Source organism: Parasteatoda tepidariorum, chromosome 5, assembly GCF_043381705.1.
Source record: "Parasteatoda tepidariorum isolate YZ-2023 chromosome 5, CAS_Ptep_4.0, whole genome shotgun sequence".
In the NCBI taxonomy this organism is placed as follows: Eukaryota; Metazoa; Arthropoda; class Arachnida; order Araneae; family Theridiidae; genus Parasteatoda; species Parasteatoda tepidariorum.
Window position 1 is genome coordinate 69,819,737 of NC_092208.1, and position 12,018 is coordinate 69,831,754.

Consider the following 12,018-nt stretch of genomic DNA (forward strand, 5'->3'; position numbering starts at 1 on the left):
GACTTTTCTAAAATAAGTTTTCAATTCAGATTCATTTATCGTTTTGTAAATTAATTCAGTGTAAAATTCTGAACCTTAGTACTAAAGGGATTGAAAATTCCTTCCTAAAATTTAATGTCTACAGTTAAATGAATAAATAAATTAGTTATGAAATTAATGCAAAATAAGTTAATATTAAATAATACATACTCTTTGACAACGTTTTCTATTGACACATCAGAAATATGAACAAAACTTCCAGTCTGAAAATTTTAAAGAATGTCATTACTTTCTTTTATGATATATACATATCACAAAAGATATATATATATTNACAAGGTTTACTCAGGTTTTAAATATATATATATCTTTTGTGATATGTATATATACATATATATATACAACAAGCCTGCGGTCTGACACATAAATGTTACCACTTCACTAACAGAACCTTTTAATTACTAGATAGAAGCAATTTTCAAACAATAATTTTCAACATTTCATGACATTCTGATTATTATTTTTAGAGGTTACAAGTTGTTTCAGTGAGCGCAGTTTTGAAATCTATTGATAAAATAAATTTTGTGTATTGATTAAGTATTGTTTTTTGATGGAGAAATTTACTGATAATGTACTAAAAAATACTCTGGCTGGATACTAAAATGCATTTTCCTGCTACCGAGTCACCATTTATGGCGACTCGGTACCAGGGAAATCAGTTATTATTGACTGATATGCTCAATTTAAAGGTACTCGTAAAGGCACTGGTGATGTTGAACACTCTGGTCGTCCAAAATCAGCTGTTGTCCCAGAAGAATTTGAAAAAGTTCATAAAATAGTTTTGAAAGAGTGCAATGAGAAGCTGCGTGAGATTGCTGACACCTTAAAGAAATCGGAAGATTGTTTGTCTACAATTTTTATGAAAATTTGAGCGTGCTCAAGTTGTTTTCGAAATGGGTACTTCACTTACTCACACCAGACCAAAAAAGAACAACATGTCGATAATTCAGAACACTGTTTGGAACTGTTAACGAGAGATAAAAAGATTTTTTTTCCTCGATATGTGACGATGGAATAAAACACGGATCCACTACTTCACTCCTGAATCAAAAAGATCTTCAGCAAAATGGGCAACAGCCGGCGAATGCTGACCGAAATGTCCAAAACCTCAGCTGGCATGGTTATGGCATTCATATTTTGGGACGCGCACGATATTTTGCTCATCGACAATCTTGAAAAAGATAAAACTATCAACAACGAATAATTATATGGCATTATTAGATGGACTAAGTGAGAAAATCAAGAAAAAGCGGTCTCCCATGCAACGAAGAGGTTCTGTTTCACGAAGACAACGCCCCTGATCATAAGTATGTGAAAACGTTGGTTAAATTGAGTGAATTAGGCTTCAAATGACTTTCCCACCCTTCTTACTCTCCAGATATGGCCCCTAGCGACTACTGGCACATTGCAGACTTCAAAAAGATACTCCAGGGATAACAATTCCGCTAAAATAACGAAGTTATCGCTAAAGTTGAGGCCTATTTTGAGAGCAAAGACAAATCGTTCTACAAAAAAGACGTCGAAAAGTTAGAGGGGCGTTGGAATAAGTGTATCCCTCTTGATGTTGATGATTGAAGTCAAATTTCAATTTTTTCTCTTAACTATACCGGAGACTTACTGAGTAACATGCATATATAATTGAATAAACTTATCCTGACCAGTGTCCTCAAAAAACAATTAAAAAAGGGTAGAGAAATTTCTAAAAGAACCCTCTAAACTCACCTCTTTACCTTTCCAATTATTTAATCTGCTAGAAAATCCCTGAAGGAGATTTTTTTCTCAGAATATTAATTTAAAAAAGTAGCATAGTAAGTTTTCCGACATTCGTTTCGAGATTTTACTACTAGTTTTTTTTTCTAAGAACGCTGGTCACTTCTGATTAAAAACAATGAAATTTTACTTACTCTGAGTGTTTGTCCTAAAACATGCAAAAATTGCGCTCGTTTATCGAAAGAAGAATCACCTGAAAGAAAAATGAATAAATTTTTTACTCAATAATTTTACTGTGCAATGCTAAATTTATACTACAAGGTTTACTCAGGTTTTAAAAACTTTAAAAAGTAGTAAAAATACGAAGAATATATTACATCACTTAAAACCAGAGACTCGAACTATTCCAGGCTGTTGTGAATTATTTTTGTTTTTCAGTGGCATTGATCTGAAGGGGAATTTTGAGAAACAAATAGATTTAGAAAAAAAATAGATTGTCTGGTACCTTCAGAATTGATTAGCTTTTAACTTATGGACTGTATTTTTTTGTCAAATTTGTATTTTCGCTATTTTTATTTCCAAGGCTTATGACTATACTTGGTTACATATAAAAATGCTTATATTTTCTTACCCATGAACCTGATTCGCTCTCCATACAAATAAACTTCAGAAGCTTCTTCATTCTCCCCTAACGTCATTGTTCCAAAAATTACTCCGCATTGTGTATAGCAGTTAACAGCTCTATTGAACCTATTAGTATGAAAATGCATATTTATATAGATTGCTCTATATAAAAAATGTATGTAAATTGATAAGAGTACGTCGCAGCGTTAACGATCGTTAAATATTTGGAAGATAAAAAATCATTCTGATTTTAGATTCCGATGTATGTGTAATTAAGTAAAAATTTCAAATAATCAAGCAACGCTTACAAATCTTTATTGAATCAAGTCGTTCATTTAAAAGATCCTCCAAAACTTTTCTATTAATTTTGTTCAATTTTTATATTTTCACTTAGAATTACGCTTTCAAAATGATATAAAAATGTGCATACATTACAACCCAAATATTTCAGATTCGTATTTAAAAAAAATAATAAAAATCATAAATAATTATTAAAAATTATTTTTTGAACGGAATTATCTTTGAATAAACGAGTTTTATAATTGTGTTCAAATAAGATTATGATTCGCTAATTAAAATTCCTGATAATCAGGTAAAATGCGTAAAAGTGAAATTAAGATCAAGTTTTCGACTGACTTAACTATGAATCTATAGGAGCAACAGTTTCCGAATTTTTTGACTTAAAACCTCTTTTGCGATAATTAATTATTATATTAAGAGTTAGGCCTTTGATTCATTAAGATTGAGTCTAGGTTTAAAGAAAATCTGATCATAAGGCATTCAGAATGGTCACCTTATTTCTTTTTCTTTATTTACATAGCAGATAAGTTCTTAATCAGATATATGTAAGCTTCTCTGTCTAGTTATTTGCAATACAAGTACATCCGACCACAAATCTAGCTTTACTTTTCTCTACCAAATTTACAAAGATGAGAAAACATTGAGAAAAAAAATAAAACTCATTTAGAAAAAACAAATCCTATGACGGAAAAGTATGGAATAAATATTTTTAAAAAATACCTTTCTATGATCTTGCTGGAAAAAGTGAGACATAAAATATTGCGTGCAACTCATAAGAATCAAGTTGATATAATCTCAGTTAAAACTTTAATAGAAAACTGAATTTTCATCTGCTCTCCTTAAAAATGTTTTAAGAAATTCTTGCAATACTTCCTATAAAATGAAAGTAATACGTGAAAAATTGACTGAGACTATATCAACTCGATTCTTATGAGTTAAGTTATAAGTTAGTTAAGTTCGAAGTACACCTTATAAGTTAGTTGTTCTTATAAGCTAATTTTAGTTAAAATTTTAATAGAAAACTTAATTTTCATCTGCTTTCTTCAAAAATGTATGAAGAAATTTTTGTAATAATTTATACAAAATGATTTTTTTTTCAATGGCGGGCACTTGGGGTTTGTCCCATTGGCCACAGAAATGCCAGAACTGCTATTCTCTTCTCGTTACCCAGTGAGCACCTGTGGCGAAGCCATGGCGGTGGAGCAGCGTCGCCTACGTCACACAACCACAAACCCGTTTATAGGGCGGGTTACATTCTCACAAAGGAGAAAGGACATAGAACACAGAGAGAGCGAGAAACATCCATGCCCTGAGCAAGATTCGAACCATCGGCCAATGGCTCCGCAGTCAGACACGCTAACCACTCGGCCACCTGGTCGGCATATAAAATGAAATAATACTGAGAAATTGACTGAGACAATATCAACTCGATTCTTATAAGTTACACCTTATAAGTTAAGTTATAAGTTAGGTAAGTCATAATTACACCTTATAAGTTAGTTAAGTTATGAGTACACCTTATAAGTTAGTTAAGTTATAAGAACACCCTATAAAATAGTTGTTCTTATAAGTAATTTTTAGTTAATATTTTAACTGAAAACTGGATTTTCATCTGCTTTCTTTAAAAATGTTTTAAGAAATTCTTGCAATACTTCATATAAAATTAAAATAATACATGAAAAATTTACTGAGGCAATATCAACTCGATTCTTATAAGTTACACCCAATATTTTATATCTTACTTTTTCTTGCAGAATCATAAAAATTTTTGATTTTTTTGCTATTTATTTTTCTTAAATTACTTAATTCTTATTTAGCAGAGTCATACGTTAACCCTTAGGTGCAGAGGAGACACCTGTGTTCCTTTTGTGCACTTTTTTTCTGATGCTCTAATTACAAGTAAGGATATTTTGGGTATTTTTTAATTGTATACAACAGACTGCCACTGCGTAAAGACCCCGTGAATGCAACAGAGTATGATTTGATATTTACAATTCTAAAGGAGGTTTAAATCCTTTCCATTTTGCTCTCGCGAAACCATCTGCCAGTGCTCCAGCCTTTATATCTGTCGTGAAATCAAACACATCAGATGAGGCGACCCACCTAAAATTTGAAAACACAGTTATTAAATCACAAGAAATATCTATGTATTTTTCGTTTAATTAATCTAATTGTGACATCTGGATTGCGAGAAATATATTCTTAAAAAGCTAAAAAATGAGACCTGTATATTTATTATTAAGTCTACTGGTAAAAAACTGGTTTTCTTGGTCTACTGGTTTTCTTGGATGTAGATTTTAACACATTGCCGCAAATGACAGCTATAACGATTCTATTTTTGCAATATTTAGGTAAATGACGGCTATAGCTGTCCTCAGAATGTCTACCTCTACCATGTCAAACAGAAATCTTTATAAGCGAATCTGTCAATAATCATTTTTATTTTAAAAAAACTAATTCTTACTTCTTGATTTGTAGTTAGCTTAAAATTCCTTTTGAATCATTGAAATTAAAATGACGAACTTTACTGTACATTTTTACGTTAGTACAAATTTTACTAATGCATAGATTTGTTGATTATTCAGAAATACATTGGGGGGGGGAGAAATTTAGCAGTCAAACAATTGCTTTTTTGTTGTTTCTTTTTTTTTTTTTTTTTTTTTTTTTTTTTTTTNTTTTTTTTTTTTTTTTTTTTTTTTTTTTTTTTTTTTTTTTTTTTTTTTGGAAAGCGAAAAATAATGTCGTGATGAGCAAATGATGGTTACAGGGATCAAGAGTTTTTATGGAAAATTGTGACAAAATTTCAGAATTTTCACTTTTAAACGTACAACCTATTATCAATATCATATGATAGTCATAAACAATCAAAGAAAAAATGTGTTTTTCAGCAATATCATCAAATTTTGAGTGTGCGACAACGTATTAAAGGAAAATTTTTGCCCGCTTTCTATTTAACTGAGTTATGTGAACAGTGGTATATTAACTCTTTGGTAATAGCCGTTATTTTAACGTGGCACCCTATGTTACACAGGCGATATTAAAGTGGTTGAAAACTAACCACCTAAACAAGTGGAAATTTTCTCGATTGGCAACCACTTAATTTCCATTAAATTTTACCTCGCAGAATTTGTATTTCTATCGTCGAGTTTGAGTTACCGCAGTTTTGTAGTTATCGAAAACGTCTTATGGTAAGAAGAACAAGGAAACCATTTTACAAAATAAGTTTCGCTACCACTTTAATAATATTAGTGGAGCACTGGAAGTCATGTTTCTGCTTTAAATGTATCGGAATATTTAACACCGTAAGGTTTTTATCACATATACAAAAGATTACGATCAAATTTGTTAGAAAATCAAAATTTGCATCGACCAAAATGAGTAAAAGGAGTTAAAAAAAANCAAGAATCAAGTTGATATAATCTCAGTTAATATCAGTTAAAACTTTAATAGAAAACTGAATTTTCATCTGCTCTCTTTAAAAATGTTTTAAGAAATTCGTGCAATACTTTATATGAAATGAAAGTAATACGTGAAAAATTGACTGAGACTATATCAACTTGATTCTTATAAGTTAAGTTATAAGTTAGTTAAGTTAGAAGTACACCTTATAAGTTAGTTGTTCTTATAAGCTAATTTTAGTTAAAATTTTAATAGAAAACTTAATTTCCATCTGCTTTCTTCAAAAATGTATGAAGAAATTTTTGCAATAATTTATATAAAATGAATTTTTTTTTCAATGGCTGGCACTTGGGGTTTGTCCCATTGGCCACAGAAATGCCAGAACTGCTATTCTCTTCTCGTTACCCAGTGGGCACCTGTGGCGAAGCCACGACGGTGGAGCAACGTCGCCTATGTCACACAACCACAAACCCGGTGGGTTACATTCACACAAAGAATAAAAGACATAGAACACAGAGAGAGAAAGAAACATCCATGCCCTGAGCAGGATTCGAACCATCGGCCAATGGCTCTACAGTCAGACACGCTAACCACTCGGCCATCTGGTCGGCATATAACATGAAATAATACGTGAGAAGTTGACTGAGACAATATCAACTCGATTCTTATAACTTACACCTTATAAGTTAGGTAGGTTATAAGTACATCTTATAAGTTAGTTAAGTTATGAGTACACCTTATAAGTTAGTTAAGTTATAAGTGCACCTTATAAGATAGTTGTTCCTATAAGTAAATCTTAGTTAAAATTTTAACAGAAAACTAAATTTTCATCTGCTTTCTTTAAAATTGTTTTAAGAAATTCTTGCAATACTTTATATAAAATTAAAATAATACATGAAAAATTGACTGAGACAATATCAACTCGATTCTTGCAGAATCATAAAAAATTTTGATTTTTTTTGTTATTTATTTTTTTAAATTACTTAATTCTTATTTAGCAGAGTCATCCGTTGACCCTTAGGTGCAGAGGAGAAACCCGTGTTCCTTTTGTGCACTTTCTTTCTGATGCTCTAATTTCAAGTAAGGATATTTTTGGTATTTTTTAATTGTATACAACAGACTGCCACTGCGTGACAGATCCCGTGAATGTAACAGAGTATGATTTGATATTTACAATTCTAAAGGAGGTTTAAATCCTTTCCATTTTGCTCTCGCGAAACCTTCTGCCAGTGCTCCAGCCTTTATGTCTGTCGTGAAATCAAACACATCAGATGAGGCAGCCCACCTAAAATTTGAAAACACAGCTATTAAATCACAAAAAAATATCTATATATTTTTCTGTTAATTAATCTAATTGTGACATCTGGATTACGAGAAATATATTCTTAAAAAGCTAAAAAATGAGACCTGTATATTTATTATTAAGTCTACTGATAAAAAAAAAATTTTCTTGGATGTAGATTTTAACACATTGCTGCAAATGACAGCTGTAACGATTCTATTTTTGCGATAGTTAGGTAAATGACGGCTATAGCTGTCCTCAGAATGTTTACCATGTCAAACAGAAATCTTTATAAGCGAATCTGTCAATAATCATTTTTATTTTTAAAAAAAAACTAATTCTTATTTCTTGATATTATATGATTTGTAGTTAGCTTGAAATTCCTTCTGAATCATTAAAATTAAAATGACAAACTTTTACCGTACATTTTTACGTTAGTACAAATTTTACTAATGCATAGATTTGTTGATTATTCAGAAATACATCGGGGGGGGGGGATTTAACAGTCAAACAATTGCTTTTTTGTTGTTGTTTCTTTGGAAAGCGAAAAATAATGTCGTGATGAGCAAATGATGGCTACAGGGATTAAGAGTTTTTATGGAAAATTGTGACAAAATGTCAGAATTTTCACTTTCAAACCTACAACCTATTATCAATATCATATGATAAATGATAGTCATAAATAATCAAAGAAAAATGTGGTTTTTCAGCAATATCATCAAATTTTGAGTGTGCGACAACGTATTAAAGGAAAAGTTTTGCCCGCTCTGTATTTAACTGAGTAATGCGAACTGGTATATTAACTCTTTGATAATAGCCGTTATTTTAACGTGACACCCTATGCTACACAGGCGATATTAAAGTGGTTGAAAACTAACCACCTAAACAAGTGGAAATTTCCTCGATTGGCAACCAGTTAATTTCCATTAAATTTTACCTCGCAGAATTTGTATTTCTATCGTCGAGTTTGAGTTACCGTAGTTTTGTAGTTATCGAAAACGTCTTATGGTAAGAAGAACAAGGAACCCATTTTACAAAATAAGTTTCGCTACCACTTTAATAATATTAGTGGATCACTGGAAGTCATGTTTCTGCTTTAAATGCATCGGAATATTTAACACCGTAAAAGTTTTATCACACATAAAAAGATTACGATCAAATTTGTTAGAAAATCAAAATTTGCATCGACCAAAATGAGTAAAAGGAGTTAAAAAAAATTCTGCATTTTCGATACCACTATTAATTGAAGAATATTGTTTTCGTTGAACGTCAAAACTTTGAGGAATGTTTCTGAACTTTCTGGCACTAGTTTTAAAAGTAAGCCTTTATTTACTCCACTTATTTTTGTTGAATCTAATCTTGCAGATCTAAAATGTTGAAATCTTTTTTTGACAGGTTTTGTTCATTTTTTCGAGCAAAACAAAGTGAATGTCTTAGCACATTTTATTAAACTTATGTGCTGTAAATTTGCTTAAGTTTAGATTTAAATGGTCTGTTTAAGTTTAGATTTAAATCGTTAAACAAATTACAGTAATAAATTTTTAATCACTTAAATTTGTTAAAATTTCAACTTACAGGAGAGCAAACTTTACATGTACCATTTTCGATGAATCAGATTCATTGTCATCAGTTTCCCTAGAAAAAAACAGCAATACGAGATATATATATATATATTACTGGTAGCTANGGAGGAAAACAGTCCCTAGTCTCAACAATGATGTACTGGAAGATCCTAGTTTCAATAGAATTTATATATATATATAAAAGTTCAAAATGAAGAATAAAACAAAGAAAAATTATAGACATATGAAGAAAAAAAGGAGGGGGGGAAATAATAAATAAAAAAATAACAAACAACAGTTTAAAAAAAAAATTTAAAAAACCGGAAAAAAAAGATATAATCCTTTCATCAGCCCACACAATTACATCCGCAAATTATATCTGTCAACGATAAAGAGAAGGTTATAGAAGCGATAGATAGTCTGACAACTACCTTGTCTGCAACTCTGTTATAGGGATGACCCTCAAAAAATCAGCAACTAAGTCATGTTTCATAAGAACTTTGAAGTCGAAGTAGTGGTGTGTAAAATATCTTTAAATAAAATTTATAGAACAAGGAATCATAAATGAAAACAAAATTCGAAGAAATTTTCCCGAAAATCGTAGGAAGTTAGTAGCGGTTTGCATTTCGCTTTTTCTGCTCACAAAAAATTTACAGTTATGGCAAAATGAATATTTTTAATACTATAATCTTGTTATTTATAACGACTCGACAAGTTTGACTAACTATTAAGTGATTAAGTTGTCTTATGATCTTCAACCCTTTAACAATCGAAACTTTCATACTCAGACTCTTACTTTTTTCAAAAAGCTGAGATCTGGGTACTTAATAATTTCATCAGTTTTTGAATTTATTTAAATGAAACAGAAACCCTCAAGTACGTACCTGCCAACCTACTATGGAGTTTTTGCTGTTTCAGAAAATATTTTTCTTTGTGATAGCAAAGGTAATGTAGAAATATTTATTTTGATAAAAATTAAATAATTTTGTCCACCACTTCAGATCAACATATGCCAAATAGCATGAAAAGCGATAAAAGCGGCACATTTGGTAAAAGCGGTGAAGTTGTCTTTCTGCTAATATATTGAAATCAAAATAATTTTTATGGCACCACTATTCAGTTAATAAACTCAATTTTGATTTATTAAGACAGAACTACAACTTACGACTTGCAACAACTTGCAAAATACGATTACGATACTGAAATATTAAATTTTTCATGTGTCACGTTATGGCAAACAGTGAGGAATGGGTCAGTTTTCCGGCACGGAGCTTTTCGTGCGGTTTTAAACTATTTAATCGATGCAGTTTGAAAACAAACCGAAAAATTTAATCAGTTCCCATTTTAGAAAAAGAGTTGAGATATCTACTCTTTGTCTTTTTGCTATAAATAAACAATTTTGTGTTCATTCAATGCTGATTTAAATATTTTGAAAGCAAACTTTTCATTTTAATTCAAAATATTTTTCTAGCTCATCACCGACAATATTTTTTTGTCCTTTTTTCATTAAAATAAAAATTCCTACAAAATATGCGTTTAGAAAATGAGAATTTGATTGGTTCCTTCGAAGCAGAACTATCAAACCATATTCAGTATGAATGCACCCTGATTTTTGTAAAAATCATGATTTGTTTTTTTATTATTCATTAAAATTTAAACCTTTTTACTGTAGTTCAATTTTCTGAAAGAAACATTTTAAATTACTGATGAAAAAAAATTATCATTAAGCAAAGAATAATGACGTCACGTAAAAATTTATGAACTGAATCAATTGAAGTTGTAACCGTTAAACGATTAACAACTGTAAATGATGAACTTTTAAAAAGTTGAAAAAATTTGGAGCGGTCTCCGAAACCTCCGTTCCGTGAACAACCCCGATGAAATACCTTAATAAACCATTGAAAAAGATTCTCCATCTTCTCATAGGTGTTATGTAATGCATTTGGAGATCGCCACACGTAAACACTTTCTTCTCGCAACTTGAGTGTTGGTAATTTGTGGTTTGCTTGAGTTGGTACACTTTTCCATTGCTGAGTTTCATGTATATCCAAGCTTCAGCCTCATTGTTTACGCCTCTCATTATTCTTGTTACAAAATACTCAGACTTTGAGTTAACACCATAGAAAAATACTTCATCAGATGTCTAGATAAATAAGTATAGGAAATAAGTATATAATAAAAATAAGTTATACGGAATGAACACTAAAAATTCACTCTTGTCCTCAATATCTTGCAACGCATAGAATTAAAAAATTTTCATAGCCCTGATAGAAATTTACATTTTTTGGCCAAACTTTAATTACCAATAATGCATTGAATCATTCGAGACCCCCAAGGAATTGTCTTTGCCTGAACAGTTCCGGCTTATGGGCAGCATAACCCCAGCATACCAGTTGTTAAACTGCGGAATTTCCGTGATTTCAAATATTATTGCAATATTGGGGGGGGGCCGAAAAGTAATGTCATTTCGGTGCATTTGATATTTGTTATCAAGATTTTATTTTCAATCAATAACGTATTCACCATCGTTATCAACAACCTTTCAATGCGCAATCGAAAATGAATCGTCAAAAAATGAATTGGTTTTTAAGACAAACTAATATTGAATGCGCCGAAACGACATTACTTTCCAGTCCCTCTATGAGCATTTTAATAAATTAGAATTAAATTAATGCATGCTACCTCTAAGTATGAATAATTTAAACACACATCAAGAATAAAATAGACTTGTTAGACAAGGTGGAGCTGAAGGAAGATCAAGCACTTGTATAAATGCAGCAAAATATTTGTTCCCGGGGTTATTTAAAAACCGAAATGGCCAAAATTACTATGAATAAATTTTACTAAACCAGAAATAAATTAATAATAATGCACAAGTTTTGTTAATAATAAAAAATATTTCTACGCACAAAGAAGCTGAGTGCTTTGGCATATCGTCGAACAGGAAGCTAAGCTCCTAAATATTTTAATAAGTTCATGCACACTGCAGCGTAATAATTTGAGTAACCGCATAATCTTTATGTACCTAAAGTTGAAGAATAATCTGTTTTGTATCTCAAAAATTCTTTGACATACTTTTGAGTAAAGGATTCATTTCCTATT

At 30.8% G+C, this 12,018-nt stretch overlaps 1 protein-coding gene across 5 annotated transcripts in view; it reads right to left on the reverse strand.

Annotated features, from left to right (window-relative positions):
• LOC107441117 (rifampicin phosphotransferase-like) overlaps positions 1-12,018 on the reverse strand; it is an 82,792-nt gene that overhangs the window by 58,495 nt on the left and 12,279 nt on the right. For 4 of the 5 annotated variants that reach the window (XM_071180559.1, XM_071180557.1, XM_043052764.2 and 1 more), the window contains exons 3-8: positions 10,803-11,059; positions 8,930-8,989; positions 7,247-7,357; positions 2,381-2,499; positions 1,944-2,002; positions 190-242 (exon numbers count right to left, since the gene is read on the reverse strand). In XM_071180559.1, the coding sequence (XP_071036660.1) occupies positions 190-242; positions 1,944-2,002; positions 2,381-2,499; positions 7,247-7,357; positions 8,930-8,989; positions 10,803-11,059 (659 nt within the window). Of the gene's footprint in view, positions 1-189; positions 243-1,943; positions 2,003-2,380; positions 2,500-4,665; positions 4,777-7,246; positions 7,358-8,929; positions 8,990-10,802; positions 11,060-12,018 lie in introns of all 5 variants that reach the window. The other variant, XM_043052762.2, reaches the window with a different exon arrangement.